This window comes from Canis lupus, chromosome 26, assembly GCF_011100685.1.
Source record: "Canis lupus familiaris isolate Mischka breed German Shepherd chromosome 26, alternate assembly UU_Cfam_GSD_1.0, whole genome shotgun sequence".
NCBI classification, from domain to species: Eukaryota; Metazoa; Chordata; class Mammalia; order Carnivora; family Canidae; genus Canis; species Canis lupus.
The window spans coordinates 19,866,553-19,885,338 of record NC_049247.1 but is presented as its reverse complement, the minus strand read 5'-3'; the positions used below and the strand labels follow the sequence as shown (position 1 = coordinate 19,885,338).

The 18,786-nt window shown below is 41.4% G+C and overlaps 1 protein-coding gene across 7 annotated transcripts in view; it reads right to left on the bottom strand.

Annotated features, from left to right (window-relative positions):
- Positions 1-18,786, bottom strand: part of GRK3 (G protein-coupled receptor kinase 3) — a 132,332-nt gene that overhangs the window by 36,802 nt on the left and 76,744 nt on the right. For all 7 annotated transcript variants that reach the window (XR_005379327.1, XR_005379328.1, XM_038575486.1 and 4 more), the window contains exons 7-11: positions 17,022-17,073; positions 15,200-15,291; positions 10,498-10,597; positions 2,572-2,650; positions 756-886 (exon numbers count right to left, since the gene is read on the bottom strand). Coding sequence is in view for 5 of the 7 variants with exons in the window: in XM_038575486.1 (XP_038431414.1) it covers positions 756-886; positions 2,572-2,650; positions 10,498-10,597; positions 15,200-15,291; positions 17,022-17,073 (454 nt within the window). In the remaining 2 variants the exon portion in view is untranslated. The remainder of the gene's footprint in view (positions 1-755; positions 887-2,571; positions 2,651-10,497; positions 10,598-15,199; positions 15,292-17,021; positions 17,074-18,786) is intronic.

Sequence of the window (18,786 nt, the reverse complement as noted above, 5' to 3'; positions counted from 1 at the left end):
ATTTGCATGATCATTTCTATAATTTGTCAAGGTCCCTTTTATCTCTCTCCCTGTCTTCTGGTGGTGAGTGTCACCACAGAGGTGCTGAGCCAACTCCTAGCTCCCTTATGAATGTAGAACCCAAGACTGAGCATCATGGCCTGGAATGGGGGAAACTTGGAATAGACTCAATGCATTTTTTTCAAGTCCAGAGAGAGAGAACAAGAATGAAGAAGTCCAGACACAGCAGTAGGAGGCTCTGCTCTTCAGGGATCTAAAAATCTGTTAGTGATTTTGAAGACAGTCCTAAAACAACATGAAACTCTCAGAGTGGCCTTTAGGGGAAGTTCTGCAGGCTGATCGACCCTGTCTCTGATGAGCGACTCAGCCATTCTATCCCGGAAAACACATGTTCTTTGCTTCTTCTCTTTGTACATCACCGGTTCTAACACAGAGCCATGGCTAAACCAGTTGCCTAGTGAACATTAAGTGCATTACAATTAACTGTAAAATCAGCAACAGCCAAGAGACTCCTACCTTGCTTTTCATTAATTAATTAAAATTTTTGAGTTAGTGTGTATGCTGCACTAGGCCGAGGAGCCCATGCTGAGCTGATAGTGACAAGGAAGAAGGAAAGGAGGGCCTGAATCAAAGTTTAGAGTCTGGAGAGATGGGCCTTCACAGGAGCTGAGGTGAGGGGAATGGCAAGAAGGAACCATCCGGAGAGCCAGGACCTCAATACCTATTGTGCAGGTCCTGGAAGCAGAGTGCCTTACCTTCAGATCTCTGTAAACAACAAACCGATTGTGCATGTGTTCCAGCCCCAGGATGATTTCAGTGGCATAAAACCGCATCTCCTTCTCTGAAAACACCCCATGCTGTGAAAGGTGATAGTGCAAATCGCCCCCTGGAACGAGAGATGTAGAGGTTAATATTAAAGCCTTTCAATTCATAGGAAATGAAAATCATTGCCATCTTAAATAGTTAAGACATAGTCGAAAAAAGGGCAAACTGCTTCTGTGTATCTGTCTCTGACTTCTGTAGTTTGACAAAACACTTTAAGAAGGATAGAGGGAACTCAAACATTACAAGACTTTCATTCAGGGATGGCCAGGACAATATATAACACAACCATCACTCTCAGATTGGCAGTCCAGCTTCCAGATGCACCTCTGGGGGCGGGGGGTGGCTAGCTTATCTGCTCTGAGTACTTACGTCCTGTCTAACAAACTGGACCAAGTATGTAATGATCTAGCAGATGGCTCTAGCAACTGGCTCCGTGGACAATAAAGAAATAAGCACACAAACAAAACGATCATATTGAAAGATATTTGGTAAAACAGATACAGTAAAATTTTAACTGGCGAAATCCAGGGAGGTGGGTATTTGGGTATTCCCCTTAAAATTCTTTCCATTTTGCCTTATGTTTGCATACTAAGATGCAAACAATTCATAATATGTTGGAAAAAGTCAATCATCATATGGGCTCAAGTTACAGAGACCGAGACCAACAGGGTAAGGGAATTTTCTTTTTTTTTTTTTTCTTTTTTTCTTTTTTAAGGGAATGTTCTTACTGTAAAGGAATAGCCTCTACTGGTCTGCAGAAGTTAATGTGTGGCCAACGTTATGGCCCCTGCTTTTGCTTACCTATCTTCCCTTTCACACACATATTTCTGTACAACCACTAGCAGATCAAGATGTAAAAGATACCCAGCATCCCAGAGGCTGCCCCGCGCCCTTTCCTGGCAATGCCTCAGCTCTTGTCCCTCATCAGACCAAGGGGACTCCATTCTGACCTCTCACCAGACATTAGCTTTGCCTGTTCATGCAATCACACAGGAGACATGCTGTGGTGTCTGGCTTCTCTGACCATTATTACGTCTGGAAAATTCCTCCATGTTGTTAAATAGATCTGATTTTAAACTAAACCCTCAAAACATAACAGAACTTCAAATGAACTTTCAAAAGAGGTTAGTTCATTTGCTGTACTGTGTGCATTTCATTTCAAGCTCTTGTTACTAAAAACATTTGACTATGGTGTCACTCTCTAGTATTAGAAAACTATTTTTCTACCTAGGACCTTCTCAACATTTGCCGGGTGATTATTCATAGCTTAAAAGATCAGTGGATGGTTGGTCTGGGCTAAGGGTACAGAACACTGGGCTAGAAGCTGTGCTGGCCACAGCCAATCCTTCAAAGTTGGTTTCTTAATACACTTCTATCTTTGGTGTACGTTCTTAAGAAGCCATTTCATTCCTAAAAGTTGAGGGTCAAGAAACATGCTAATTAAAGATCTAGGCCAGCTACATTCCAGAAAATGAAGTTTCACTCTGCCTATTTTATGAAAATCTTTTCCAAAAAATGCAACTTCCTGGGGAGAGACTAGGAGGGCTAGACAGGAACGGTGGTCAACATTTTAAAATGAATTCTAAGGGAAACTTGAAGAGTAAGAAGGTTTCCTTAAACTTCAGAGGGAACCCAATTAATTATCTGAAAAACCTGAACCGCCAGGGTGCCTAGAACAGTATGCACTGAGGTGTCATGTCCCAGCCATGTCTTTCCCTGCATCTGGGCTTTCTGCATGTCACTCACCGTTCATCAGATCCAAGATGAAGCAGAGTTTATCTGGAGTATGGAAGGCATAGGTCATACAGACAATGAAAGGACAGTCCTAGAGAGAAAAACAAGAGTTTGTAAGAAAAAAGCTGTCCTAGGAAGTGCGTGCTATCTGCTACTATATACCATCCATAGATTTTCTCATCCAGACTTCTGCCCTGTGTGTTAAGCACCAACATCTCCATGGTAACCTTAATGGTCCCAGCAAAACATATATGATAACTTGACAAAATGCATAGAGACAGAGCATTGCTAAGTGGAGCAGGTGAGGGGTGCCTGGGTGGCTCAGTCAGTTAAGGGCCTGCCCAGGGTCCTGGGTTCAAGCCCCATGTCAGGCTTCCTGCTCAGCAGGGAACCTGCTTCTCTCTCTCCTCCCCCCTGGTGCTCTCTCTTACTATCTCTGTCACTATCTCTGTCCCCTCACCTCAAATAAATAAATAAAATCTTTAAAAAAAAAATCCTAAGTGGAACAGATTAATTCGAAGGTCTCTTCTCTCTCAGATTCATTCATGACCCTTTTATCTGCATCTTCTTCAAAAGACCCAGTTTCTACAGAAAAATATTGCTGCCTTGCTAGTCTTTGTGTTGGTCTACACTATCATTCTGGCTAGTCAAATATCCATTTCAATCTCCGATTCAGACATGGGAAGCACCATATCACAATGGGAGGAAATATCTATATTATTGTCTTGAAATATGAGCATAGAAAGGGAATTCAACTAGCTTTTTTCTTTTTTAAGATTTAATTTATTTATTCATGAGAGACACAGAGAGAGAGAGAGAGAGAGGCAGAGACATTGGCAGAGAGAGAGGCTCCATGCAGGGAGCCCAACGTGGGACTCGATCCCAGGACTCCAGGATCATGCCCTGGGCTGAAAGCAGGTGCTAAACCGCTGAGCCACCCAGGGGTCCCTCAAATAGCTCAAAGTGAAAAAATAAACCAGGGTCAGGGATTGAATAATTCAACTGTAAAGATGACAGTTTTCCCCAAAGTAATCTAGAGATTCCATGCAATTAAAATAGAAAAGGGGGATCCCGGTACAGAGCCTGCTTCTCCCTCTGCCTGTGTCTCTGTCTTTGCCTCTCTCTCTCTCTCTCTCTGTTTCTCTCTATGTCTATCATGAATAAATAAATAAGATCTCTTTAAAAAAATAAAATAAAATAAAATAAAATAAAATAAAATAAAATGGAAATGGATGAGCTAATTCCAACGATGAGCTTCCAACGATGAGCTGATTGTATTTTATGAAAATGTACATAACTAAGAAAAGTAGAGACATTCTAGAAGGAAAACAAAGCTGGAAAAGTCACATCACCAGATATTAAGACTTATTATATATATAAAAGACTTATTATGAAGCAACAGTAAATCAGACAGTGTGGTAGAAGCCCAAGGACAGAAAAACTGACCAAGAGAACAAACCTGAGGATCCTGAAACAGACTCAAGCATAAATGGTCAACTGATTTATGATAAATTGACACAACAGGGTGGGGGGAAAGGATGGCCTTTTCAATCAACGGCATTGGAGCAACTGGATATTTGTACAAGAGTATGTAAACTTCAACCCCTACCTCATACCATACATGAAAGTCAACTCCAGGTAGAGAAAGGTCTAGAGAGAAAACAATAAAGCTTCTAGAGGGTAACAAGGAGAATATCTTCATGACATTAGGGTAAGTAAAGATTTCTTAGGCCACAAAAAAGCACTAACAGTAAAAATATTGCTAAACTGGACTAAAATAAAGTTAAGAACTTCAGTTCTTCAGAAGATACCATTAAGAGAGTAAAAAGGCAATTCACAGAAGATACTTGTAATCTGTAAACACATAAAGGACTCATATTTAGAATATATAAAGAACTCTAATAAATCAATAAAGAAAAAGACAAATAATCCAATAGAACAATAGCAAAAAAATGGTAGTAGTAGTAATAATAATTAATTAATTTAAAAGATGGGCACTTCACATAAGAGACTATCAAACAGCTCACAAGCCTAGGAGGAATTCAGATGCTGGCCTACACTGGTCCCCAAGGAAATGTGTTATCACTAAAACCCATGAGAATGGCTAAAATTAAAAAGACTGACAATACCAAGTGGTTGGAAAGATAGGGTGGAAATGGAAATCCCATATATGGCTCCTGGGAGCATAAAATGGTACTAGTGCTATCTGCCAAAGCTGAGCACCATCTGCAAACCCTATGAGCTAGCATTTGCACTTCCCAGTATACACCTCACAGCAACCTAGACTTCTGTGCACCAAAGAGAACTGCATGAGAATGTTCCTCACAGCACTATTCAAGATAGTCTGAACTGGGAAAGAACGCAAATAAATGTCTGAATAGATATGTTAATTGTCGTATATTTGTGCAGTGGAATACTAGACAGCCAGAGTCAGCAAGTTTTTTTCCAAGGGGCTAGTCAGTAACTGTTGCTAGTTTTACAGACTCTATACAGTCTCTGCCCCATTTTTTATACAATCCCTTAAGAATGTAAATCATTCCTAACCCATGGGATGTGCAGAAATAAAGGCTACAAAGCAGATCTGGTCCGTGGGCCACACATAGCTTTCTGACCTCTGCTATGTAGCTGCAGAAGGTACTGCTGCTGTGTGCAAAGACACAGGTGGATCTCACATGCAACACTGAGCGACAGAGGCCAGACGCAAAAGAGTACATTTAGACAAAGTCTAAACATAGGCAAAGCTAAATTATGGTGTTAGAAATCTGGGCAGTGGTTAGCTTGGGCGAGGGATAGGTGACCAGAAGAGGCACAAGACTTCTAGAATACGGGTAACCTTCCATCCCTTGAACTGAGTGCTAAGCCGCATCTATGACTAGGTCTGTTCAGACTCTATATACAGTGTATACTCGCCATTCAAAGGATTCAAATAAAAATTGGCAAAAAAAATCTATATCCACAGAAAGAAAAAAAATATTAAATTTCACAGAAAATATTCAAGTTTCAACAGAATAACCTTACACTGAATTTGCATTGTCCAAACCACTATTTTAAGGGCAGACTGATAAATCTTAGTTAACCGCTTTCTATAACAGAGATTCAAGAACTTGAATTCAATTCCCATATATCTTCCAGAGGAAAGTATTCCAGAATCAATTACAGATTTCATTTTGTGATTACACATTTTGCCTTAAAACACTGTTGAGATGGTGTTAGTGATTACTGATCTCAAGCCTGATTTTGCTTTAAATAGGCAAGATAAAAGTGCTTTCCATTTTCTGTTAAACACCATGTGGCCTTCCTAGAGGGTGGTGTGGGGGGAGGGGTACAGTCCCTCTTGGAACCACTTAGTGAACCACCTTTCTAATAGCCTGCTGAAGATGGCTCATTCTGTTTTGTTTTTTTTTGTTTGTTTGTTTGTTTTTTAAGATTTTACTTATTTATTCATGAGAGACACAGATACAGAGAGAGAGAGGCAGGGACACAGGCAGAGGGAGAAGCCGACTCCATGCAGGGAGCCAGATGTGGGACTAGATCCTGGGTCTCCAGGATCACGCCCTGGGCCAAAGGCAGGCGCTAAATCACTGAGCCACCCGGGGATCCTCTGCTCCTTTCTTAATGCAGGTCCCCACACACACTCTGGTTCCTGATTTGAAGAGCAACTGGGCTGCAGCACAGAGAGGCTGATGGAACCAGACCTTAGTAAGGCCAGAGTCTTTCCCAGCTTGAGATGGCCACTGCACTCAAGGAGACAAGGAGACAAGTGGACTCTGCCAAGGGGTATTTCTGAACATGATGGGATATGATCCTTCCAATAGTAGCCCTGAGGAAGTAGCAAAAGGTGAAAAAGGTTCAATTAAGGAATTGTCAATTTAGACTCACAGGCTGAATAGAAGGGCCCTTTAAGAAAAAAAAAAAAAATCACCTGATCCAACCTGTTTATTTTTAAGACAAGGAAACTAAAGCCCTAAAAAGGGAAAATGACTTGCCTGAGGTCACAAAGACATGTGGTAGCCAGGCAAGATCTCAACCCCAAGTCTCCTGACCTTGTCCAGGGTTCTACTGTATGCTGCTTACAAAGGCAAGGTTTCTATAGCAATGTAAAGGGAAAGTTCAGCTAAAGGGGTATGACTCAGTTATCTCCATGTTGACTGCAGTCTCTCACCTCTCAGATACTGGGCAGATACCACATCAGGGCTCCCATGAAGCTCAAGATATAAAGAACCAAATACGGGCCAATACGACAAAACAGGCAGCAATTAATGATGGTGCAGATTAGAGTTCCAAACATAACCATGGTTAAGATGTTTTGTCTTGATTACAAATTAAAGGTAATTGGGGTGTCCCGGTGGCTCAGTCGGTTAAGCATCCACCTTCTGCTCAGGTCATTATCCTGGGAGTCCTGGGGCCAAGCCCCACCTCAGGCTCCCTGCTCAGTGGGGAGTCTGCTGCTCCCTCTGCTCCTGCCCCCTGCTTGTTCTTTCTCTCTTTTTCTTTGTTCTTTTTCTTGTTCTTTCTCTTTTTTTTAAAGATAAAATCTTAGGAAAAAAAAAGAACAAATTAAGATCAATAAGAACTAGTGGATCTTTTGGAGGTAAGACCCTCAGTGAGGATTTCCTACAGGTAGTGAGCAAGGTAGCCCATGTTCTGTAGCAACTCTGTGAAACTGTGATAAAATACACCATAGAGTATTTAAGAAAATTCTCCACCCTGCATTCAGAGGAAGGCTTATATTATTTTCCTGCCTCAAACGCTATGTCTCCAACTGCTGTGAGATTTTTAAAAAATCCCTAGGACTGGCCTAGAAAGTTCTTTACATTCTAGTCCAGGCTCTCCTGGTCTTTATCCCTCTCCAGCTTCATCTTGTGCTAGTCACATACCACATCAGACTCCAGCTCTGTTGAACCTTCCCTGTAGCCCTCAAACCCTCCCAAAGTGCTCAGGACCCAGACACGTGCTGACACCTCCTGTGACTTCCGAGGATCATCCACTGTCACTTCCACTCTGTTAAGTGCCTCCTGAGCACTGGGTACCTGTCCCATGGCTCCTGCCGCACGCCCTCATTATCTATACATTCCTGAGATCAGAAGAACAAGATTACCTTCTCTCATTCCATGCAGAGCAAAGACCACAGTCAAGTTTTGGGAGCCCCACCCTGCAGCAAAATGCCTGGCACAATCTAGGCACTCCTCTATGGTTCAAGGAATGAAGGAGTAACACTTTCGAGGACATGACAAGACTGTTTAATGAAGGTGCTAATTGCTTTTTCCCAGCTAGGCACATACTTATCATGGTGCTTAAACCTGAAGATTTCCCTTTTTACTATTCTAGAATTAGAGAAGCATACCAGTAACAGTACTTCCCACTGTCTCTTTGAAAGATCAGGGGAAGGAACACTCAATTTGAGATTGGAAGGAAAAACAAAAAACTTCCAGTAAAAAGAAAACTGTAATGAGTGACTTCAGTTCAGTTTCCTGCCAGCACCTGGGAAACCACGCTGATACAGGCTGATCTGAAGTTTAACCTACTGAGGCCATTTAAAACAAAAGTTCATTAAAAAAGTTCATAAAAAGTAGCCTTTGGTTAGCAAAAAGGAAAGAAGGAGGTAAGGAAGAAAGTAAGGAAGGAAGTCAATCAGTCCAAATAGCTTTATTACAAGTCTTTTGGCTAAATTATGTATCATTTTTTTAAAGCCTTTATTTTTAAGTAATCTCTACACCCAACATGGGGCTCGAACTTAAAACAGGAGATCAAGAGTTGCATGCTCTCTGGCTGAGCCAGCCAGCTGCCCCCTGGTTAAATTATATATTGGTAAGTAAACACGAAACAAAACAAAAAAGGCCCCCCAAATTCCCCAAAAACAAAAAAGCCAAGTTTGATACTTGAATAAAAAAATATAAGCAATTCTTTAAAGTTAGCTCAAAATAGTAGACTGGTTTTTTATTTATTCCTTTAGAGGGTAAGACTGGTGAGGAACCATACATACTGCTATTGCTTACCTCTATTCCCCTTCATCTAAAAAAAATAAATATAAAAATGCTACATGATCATTGCATACATAATTTTCCAACACCAAAGATTTCTTTTTCCATAAGCTTTCTTGAGAAAAAATACCCAAGGTGTTGGAGATAACTCATTAAAGATTAATATTTTAATTACCACTTAAAATCTGGAGTAAGTATACATCCATGTTTGAAATATAAGACAATGACATTTCTGATAGAAACTAGAAACCGATGCCATTCATACTGATTTCAATATAGTGTGCAAGCTGCTTAGTCTCCATTCCAATTAGTTGAAAATGTGGTCATGCACACAGGATAAACTCTTATTTCAAATGCTTAATATCCATATGTTGGGAGACAGAGGCACATAGTTAGAAATTATTTATAGCTATGGCATTTTCACTTATTTTACGGTTGAGCTAAATTATGATAATCTTATACTTCAGTAGCAAATAACCTTTCCAAAACTGCTTAAAACTGATGTTAGAATAATATAAACTGCAATATGATAAATGTAGGTATAAACAAAAAATATGGGGCCAAACAGGTGACAATAGGAAAGGAACAATAGGGGATGCCTCGGTGGCTCAGTTGGTTGGGCTTGTGATCTCAGGGACCTGGGATCAAGCCCTGTGTGGGTTCCACGCTCAGCAGGAAGTCGCTTGAGATTCTTTCTTCCTCTGCCCCCTCCCCCACCCAACCCTGTGCTCACTTGCACGTATGTAACTCTCTTTAATAAATAAATTGAAATCTTAAAAAAAAAAAAAGAAAGAAAAAAAATGAACACTAGCCAGGGAGTCCACAGACTCTGGGCAAAGAAATCTCTCTGGGTCTCAGGTTCCTTGCTTACTAGTTGAAAGGGATCCTTTGATTCACCATTAAAATCTGATTCCTTAATCCTCTGGGTAGGGATGACCCTATTTAGAACCCAGCTAGGATATTTGGAGGTCATGCCCTCCCCTGTATATCTCACTGCACATAAACCCTTTTGGCTCAGTATTTAACCTTAAATTCCCATATGAGGTACTCAGCATGAGTTTGGCCACTCCATCGTCATTTCCTGAATGAGACCCTGAATCCCTGAGCTCCTCTGGATGCTGGATGACAGGCCCACTGGTGCACGTGGGCATGCCCAGGTTGGACACTGAGTTTTTCTGGGTGTCTTTATACACATCTGCTCAAATAAATAAAAGAAGGCTTTGCTTGTGGGTCATACCATTCACTGCAAAAGAAGCCAGAAACGGGACACTGTTTCACAAAAAGACACTGGGTAAAAGTTTTTGGCAAAAAAAAAAAAAAAAGTTTTTGGCACATGCTAAGCTAAAAATCCTAGCTTGACAGACAAACACAATGTCCAACAGGTGGAAACATCCTCTTGGAAATGGAAATGAGCAAAGTCCACAACAGGTAAAAAGCAGCCAGACAGATAACTTTAGTGACTGGGGACAGATTCAAATGCAAATCAGGTTTGAGTAAGCTGAGATGTTTCTCTATTTGTTTACAGAGGATGAGAGCTGCTTTCCTCCTTGTACTCCTCCTTCTCTGGGCTGGTCCTCCATCACGCAATCAGTTCTTAACTAGACTCAAGTGATTTCATTGTTGATGCCATGATTACTTCCTGCCCTCCCTGGAACCATATTCCGCAAAGAAGGAAGCCATAAACAGCCACTAAAGGGAGAAGCTGTGGGTGTGCATGATGATGGTCGCTAACACTTCTCTAACTCCCAAATTAAACAGAGATAATATGAGAATTACACACTATTTATATTAACTTAGTGCTGCTCTTCCCTGCTATAAATTCTAATGCACCCAAGAATTGGCTAGCTGCATAATTTGCTGGAAAAGAATGCCTGTATTTTAAATAAATTGTCCTGATACCTAAAACCAACCAACCAATGAATACAAAAACAAGCAGCACTCGAAAAGGAATACTTACCCCTGTACTCACAAGAGATAACATAATCCTCTCATTTAAGGCTAATGTTTCTCCTTGTTTCATCTTGATCCTCTTCTTATCCAAGCATTTCATTGCATACCTGGAAACATAAATGTTACTGAAAAAAGTATACTGAAAATATATCTTTGCTGCTTTAAATGGTACACATCATACGGGGGAAGGTTTCTAAAGATTTGGGAAGTGTCTAAGAGAAGCAAAATGGTACCTGAGTGTCATGGAAAAAAAAATTTGTATGTATGTATTAAGAAAAAAATTAAATGCCCCCTCCAGGAGGTAGAGCATATCTTCCCATTAGTACATAAGGGCTGCACAGAGTAAAAGTTTCTTTCTAAGAGAACCGTATGGAGGAGAGGGACCAGGACATTACAGCGGAGGAGCCTGACAAATACGACCTCAAGCAAGCGGTCAAAGTCCGCATCAACAATGATGAGTCATGTTAATGACAGGATGGGCACCCCGATTTGATGTGATGACAATGGTGTTTTCCTCTGGGGTCCTGCTTCCAAAAGCCCACAGCTCCAGTGTAACCATGACAAAAACATGCCTAAATTGGAAGACATTCTACAGAATCCCTGACCAATACTCCTCCAATCTGTCCAGGCCATCAAAAACAAGGAAGTCTGCGCAACTGTCACAGCCTAAAGGAGCCCCAGGAGATGTGATGACTTAAATGTAACATGAGATCCAGGAAAAGAAAAAGCCACTGGGTAAAAACGAAGGAAATCTGAATAAAGTGGAGATTTCAGTTAATGATAACATACTGGGGGATCCCTGGGTGGCACAGCGGTTTGGCGCCTGCCTTTGGCCCAGGGCGCGATCCTGGAGACCCGGGATCGAATCCCACGTCGGGCTCCCGGTGCATGGAGCCTGCTTCTCCCTCTGCCTATGTCTCTGCCTCTCTTTCTCTGTGTGACTATCATAAATAAATTAAAAAATTAAAAAAATATATATATAAAAAAATGATAACATACTGGTATTAGTTCACTTGTTGTGACCAATGGAAGACAGGGATACTGGGTGTAGGTCATGGGAACTCCCTATGCTATCTTTTAGCTCTTTTCTAAGCCTAAAACTATTCTAAAATAAAAAAAAGGTTCTTTTTAAAAAAAATCCAGCAATAATTAAGATATTTCTATCATTACATTAATAGAAGTTCCAGTCCAGTAAGAGCATAAAGTAGAGGGATATAAATAAATTCGGTGAAATAAATTTTGTGTGTATCATTGCTGCCCAGGGCCACTATGTGTATATTGCAGGGGCGAAGGGATATGTGTATAATATTTAACATTTAGGAACTGTGATTTTAGCAGTGGTTGAGATTTTTTTTTTTAATCTAGTTACCCATGAGACACACAGAGATAGAGGCAGAGACACAGGCAGAGGGAAAAGCAGGCTACCCGTGGGGAGTCTGATATGGAACTTGATCCCAGGACCCTGGGATCACGACCTGAGCCAAAGGCAGACGCTCAACCACTGAGTGAGCCACCCAGGTGTCCCAGCAGTTCTGGTCAAGATTTTATAAGAGTGCACAGTGTAAGACTCTAAAACACTGACAAGCAACAAAATGAAAAGGGAAGGTACATACTCAAAAAGGCACATCCTAAAATGCTACCTTATGGATTTGGGGGGGGGGGGTGTTTGTTGTTGTTTTTATTTTTTATTTTTTTTTAATTTATTTATGATAGTCACAGAGAGAGAGAGAGAGAGAGAGAGAGAGGCAGAGACACAGGCAGAGGGAGAAGCAGGCTCCATGCACCGGGAGCCCGACGTGGGATTCGATCCCGGGTCTCCAGGATCGTGCCCTGGGCCAAAGGCAGGCGCTAAACCGCTGCGCCACCCAGGGATCCCCTGTTGTTGTTTTTAAAGATTTATTCATGAGAGGTACAGAGGGAGAGGCAGAGACACAGGCAGAGGGAGAAGCAGGCTCCCTGTGGGGAGCCCGATGCAGGACTCGATCCCAGGACCACAGGACAACCTGAGCCAAAGGCAGACACTCAACCACTGAGCCACCGAGGTGCCCCAATAGATTTGGTTTTTATTTTTTTTTTTAAGTAATTTCCACACCCAACATGAGGCTCGAACTCAAGACCCAGAGATCAAGAGTCATATGCTTTACCAACCGGGCCAGCCAGGCTCCCCTGATTTGTTTTTAATCATGATATTTAAGTTATAATATTTCAAATAATAAAAAAAAAACAATAAGATTTTTATATGAAAGTTAGTGGAGAAGAAACAGCTGACAACTTAAGCTTTTTGAAAACTTGGCACAAGCTCCAACTAAGAAAATACAGACATATTATTTGGCATGCTCTATTACCACAGGTTGAAGAAAGCAGGACGATTTTTCAACAGAAAGCAGAAAGGAAATTTTTACAAGGGTTTCAAGGGCTTTAGAAATCTGGTACATGACTATAAATCCCCACTGACGGTCCACTTTATAAGACCCAGACAACTGTCTGGCTGGGATAGGACCCAGAAAATCCATTTGTTTCTAACTGATCATAACTTACAATGTCATGACTTATAACAAAACAGAGATGGATGCTCAAAGTTGCTCATTTTATCTACTCTTCCAAGAGTTCTCTATAACAAATCCACTGATGGAGATATTAATTTGCCTAATTATGGGACTGGATATTGAGAACATGTGAAGTGGCATGTTCGTTAAATATTTAATTTTGGGGGCACCTAGGTGGCTCAGTCGGTTAAGCGTCTGCCTTTGGCTCAGGTCACGATTCTACGTCCTGAGATTGAGCTCCACATCAGGCTCCCTGCTCATTAGGGAGTCTGCTTCTCCATCTCCCTCTGCTGATCCCCCTGCTTATGCGCATACACTCTCTGTAAAATCAATAAATAAAAAATTTTAAATACTTAATTTTTGTGATGAATTTTCAAGATGTTTCATATCACTTCTATCACTACCCCCTTCCATGATGGTGTCTAGTAAATAGTTTAAATTGCAGACCACAGAAGCTGCCATACATGGGCCTTGAGCTGCTGGGTTGAGCAAGTTTGCTTCCACTGGCTTCTGAGGTAGATGGCAGTTGCGGAGCCAAGACAATGTAACTGGCAGCCTGGGGACTGGAAGGACACACTCCTGGATTCACAGGAATCTGGCCACTGTCTAGCTGTGGGATTCCTGGTAAGTGTCTACCCTTAATCTAGAAAGTGGAAGACAGTTTTCCAAACCCTGAGGATCCTGTGAAATAACACATGTAATGAAGAAACACGGTTATAGTATGACTTTCTACATTGTGTGGCAGATTAGCAGATCAGCAGATCTCCTAAATACCTAGACAAGCAGTAGTGAGGAAGGAAAATGAACAGTCAGTGAGATGGAATAGGCGACAAGCACATCACTTAGGGCCAGAGCCCACCATGGTACTACAGAAGGGGGATTAAAGGCCCATTGGCAGAGGACTGTTCATTAATACTGACTATGGAGGAGGTAGTGGTCTGCAGGCTTTATGATGTATTATCTCATTCAAGTCTAACAACAAGTAAGTATTTTCCCAATCCTACAAATGAGGAAGGGGAGGCACAAATTTCATGCAAGCCGGATCTGTCCTGGCTGAGGGACACCCAGACCTGCACTCTGGATCACCAGGCCATCTGGTCTCAGCACGGCAGCAAACTACAGACGCCCCAGTGCCAGACCCTGGGTTCACCCCGCACAGGGCCCCACAACAGGAAGAAGACCAGTGGGCATAAGTCAGGGAATGTAAATTTCAGTCCCCACAAGATAAAAATCATGTCCGTTATTGGACCTGTCTGAAGACTAAGAGGGCAACTTCGCAGAGCTGTTGGTGCCCAATCACAAGGAGGACCTGACTGGAGGCTGAGTGACAATGCTACACAATGCTCAGGGGTGGCAGGGGGAGGTGGGCACTGAACTCGGTGACCTCATTTACCCCTTACACTGGCTCAGTGAGGTTATCAACCAAGCTGCACAGACTACTCTACTTTCCCATGGTTTTAACATGCCTGTCACTTGATCCCACTTGTAGCTCTGGGTCTATCAAACTATATTTTCCCATTCTCTTTTGATTCTAGATATATGTTCACTTCAACAAACTGCTTCTATATTTAAAAACAAAATTTTTTCCCCTTGCACTACTTAACAACTCCACCATTCACCTTCTGCAAGAACCTCGTGCCTGGCTTATGTGCACATAATTGCCTCATACCAACCTCCTCCTGTAAGATAAACAACTAAGATGGTGATGGAGGCCCACAATCATGATCCTTGTAGCAGGGAATACTTCTCACCCAGTGCTTGAGCTACCCATCTGTGGAATTGACATCTCCTGGAATGCTATGCCACCCCAAGGTTCATACGCTGAATCACAAGTGGGCCACTGTTTAGGAGATAATGTCTCTCCTGTGCAAAGCAGAGAATTCTTTGCAGCAAGATCAGACCAGGAGGCTATACATAATGCTCCTTCTTGGTCACCTCCAGATCCCAGGCTCCTTTACCCACAGCCTGAACCACAGGGGTTCATGACACAGTTACGGCTAACTTTCCTTTTAACCCTAAGAGGTGGAAGTTCCAGCTGATTGTTCTCATTGATAATGCTTAACAACATACAGCCTATTTCTTTCTGACAAGTGAAATGATGGGTTTCCATAAATCTATGTAGGCATTTTCTGTTGATGCAAGCATAAAACCCATAGCACTTACATTTTTCCAGTGTCTGCTTTCCTGCAACCGTATACTTCACCAAATCCTCCTCGTCCAATGATCCTATGTACGCTGAAATCATTCATGGTCAACTGTGAATTCAAAACACGAAAGGGATACACAGCGTTGTGTTAAAATTATGTTGTTGTTTGCACGTAAAACATAGTTGTTAAAACAGCCATCTGATAGAGGGATCTGCCCTGTGACTGCTCTAAGAGATGGGATGTGAAAGGTAGAAAGACTTTCTAGAGCCTCCTTCTGCTCTACCGCCAAAATGCACAAAAGGCAGGCAAATGGGAAGACAACAGTGTGGGAGTCGAGTTAGATTGTTTTTTCAAATATCCTAAATGTTAGGATATAAGATGTATACCTTGAAGGCAAGGGAGTGTGAAATTTCTAGTCAAAATGAAAAGCATCCTTAGCTACTCCGAAGCCAGAATTTTGGGAACAGCTCCACAATTCCGGGAATTGTCATGGTAGAAGAGGAAGTCTACATCAAGAGCATCTAGGTTTTCTTAAGAGTGGGCCATATGACCAGAAAAACCCAACAGATGCTGGCCATGTGAATTTTTTATCAATAACATCAGGGAACAGCAAGGACTCATGTTGGGCATGTGAGCATGAAACAAGATGCTAAATATGAGGAAAGTACATAAAGAAGCTTCATTCATAAGCCCTCTCTTGTGTCAACATCTCACCAATGCCCCCCACTACTATTAAAGTAGTTTTAATAGTCTTAGACAGCACGAAGGCAGAAGTGAGCCCGATGTTCACAGTGAAGGGGCCGTCGGACAAGAGCCGACGCCTGCTGGTTTATGTACCCCGGCAAGTGAAGGGTCAGATTCCTGAAGAGTTCCCCCCAAACAACCCTTAAAACACCATGTTTGCAGCCAGGTTACTGGCCACACAGGCTTCATATCTGATTCTCGGGAACAGCAGGATGAAAGCACACCATGCATCAGAAAGATCTATAGCAGATAGAAAGGATTTTTTGAAAAAATGAGTTACTGTCCTCTTGTTTCTAAAATCCTGCCAGGAAATGTGAAAGAAAGAAGTTAAAATTTAAACACACACAGACACACACACACACACACACACACTCACAAACTGCTTCTCCCATGGTACTGGCAAGGAAAAAACGCACACAAAAAAACCCTAAAAAAAAAATCCAATTGATAATTTCTTTTTCGCACTAGCAAACCTATGTGAAGGGAGAACATGAAGAAGAAGGTAAAAGGCTGCAACAAGGAATGAGGGCTCCAAAAACCAAGATGGGGATGTCCCGGGAATTTCTGACGTTGAAAGCCGCAAGCAGATGAGACATTCACAGGAAGTGCGTGTTAGAAAGGAGCCTGTCTTTGACGACTGCTTTCCTCATTCTCAAAACTAATCAAAGAGGAGATGAACTCTTGCTCTAATAAAAGATGTCATCATTTTTATTACAAGATTATATCTAATAATACAAACAAGAAGAGACTTTCCCGGGATGGCAAAAGACAAGGGCATGTGGGAAGTACATTATGTAGGGACCTTGTATTTTGACTACTATTTCTGTGGAAGGGTCAATCGCTGCTTAAAATACCCTTTCTTAAATAAATAAACACATTCTTATATGAATCTGAGAAAAGAGAATTAAAACTCGAATTGTTTACGAGGCTGGGTACGGGAGGATGAATTCTTCATACACAGAGCTATAAGAGCAACATCTGTTTAGACAGCGTATTACCCGTGGGAGTGTGCTCCAGGGCAAAGTATTTTCTCACGAAGTTAAGCCAGAGGAAGTTTTTATTTAAAAAAAAGGAAAGAATAAGAGGATACTCACATGGATATTTAATTCTACGTTTTTCCACTGACAAAATCGAGTGAACTTGTCACTAAAAAAGAATATAAATGGTCACTAAAAAGTTGCATATTACATTAATCAAATTTAAAGAGCAATGTTAAAGGACAATTGGGTACAGGATCACTTGTGTTGCTTCTCAACCAGAGATACATTCCCTTGAATATTTTTTCACAAAGCTTTCACTGGTCTTTATGGCTTTATTTTAGGAATCAGGTGAAAGACATCATATTTCCCTTAAATTGTGATTATTGCTATGGTCACATCTGTCTCTGAATCAGGACCATTCAAGAGAAGGCCTAACCTGAGCCACATATGTATTTTCATTTTAATAATGTATTTTATTTAACCCCAATATAGCAAAAAATTACTATTTCAACATGTGATCGGCACAAAGTTAGCAATGAGACCTTCTATATTCTTCTTTTTATATTAAGTTGTGAAACCTGGCATATATTTTGTACTTAGAGCCCATCTTAATTCACGCTCTGTCATTTCAAGTTCTCAAGAACCACATGTGGCTAGTGGGCTACCATACCATACTGGGCCACGCAGCTCTAAATGACAAAATATTTATAAGTAATTGTAATAGCAGCAAACACTCAGATAGTGCTATCCACGTGCCAGGCCCTGTTCATTTCCCCCTCCAGTGACAATATGAGCAGGTCTGATGATCAGGAATGATGACGCCCATTCTGCAGCAGAGGAGACTATGGTCCAGTCAAGATCACACAGTGAGAGAAGGGGTAGGACTGGATCTGAACCTGGACCAAGTACTGCTGCTCAAAGATACAAATGTTTTATGAAAAAAAAGCCCTTAAACTAGAATCACAAGATGCAATACCCACTGGGTGGATTTGCTCTGAAAATTTACTCAACTCCTTGATGAGTAGTTTTTTCCCTCTATGAAGATATCTATCCCCACATCTATTTAATAAAGATGTTATTTTCATTGTGTTTATTTATGAGCAACACAGTCTACACCGTTTTAAAACTTTTTTTTTCCAAAAGAAATGCATTCTAGATTGACCACTCCTTAAAGGTAGAGAGTATTCTTTGTGATGGCTGGATTTCACCTAGCTCCTGGCACGATTCTTTACAAGGGCACCATCCAGGGTTCTTGAAGGAAGGAAGGAAGAAAGGAAGGAAGGAAGGAAGGAAGGAAGGAAGGAAGGAAGGAAGGAAGGAAGGAAGGAAGGAAGGAAGGAAGGAAGGAAGGAAGGAAGGGAAAGGAAGAAGGGGAGGGAACAAGAAAGAAAGTACTTATGAAGTGCATGGTACAGGAGTTACCAGCATGGTAACGGAATGCCCTAAGGCATCTAAATGTCCTAGTTGCCTGTGGGGTCCATTTAATATGCTGTCCAAGGATCTTTTAAAAATATGTCTGAAGCTAATATAGTCAAGTTGAAAATCAAAGCAGAAGAACTCTTTGTAATTATGTAGCACCTTTTGTCAATCTAAAATGACATTAGTGTTCATTGATCCCTCTCATCTCAGTGAGGTTGGTAAAATAAAATTATATTTTGAGAATTTCTGAGAGTTATTTCAAACAGTTTCTCTTTTTTCCTAAGTATGATGAGTGCAAAAAGCAAAACCACACTGTGGTGTTCTGTGTCCTTATGAATCTATTGACTGTCACTTTGAAATTCTTGGTGTACTGGAGCTAGCTAGTACTCCCTTTACTCAGGGATTCTGGAGCTCAGAGCAGGCCACAGGGGGTGGTGGTCTGGCACATTTTACAAACTTG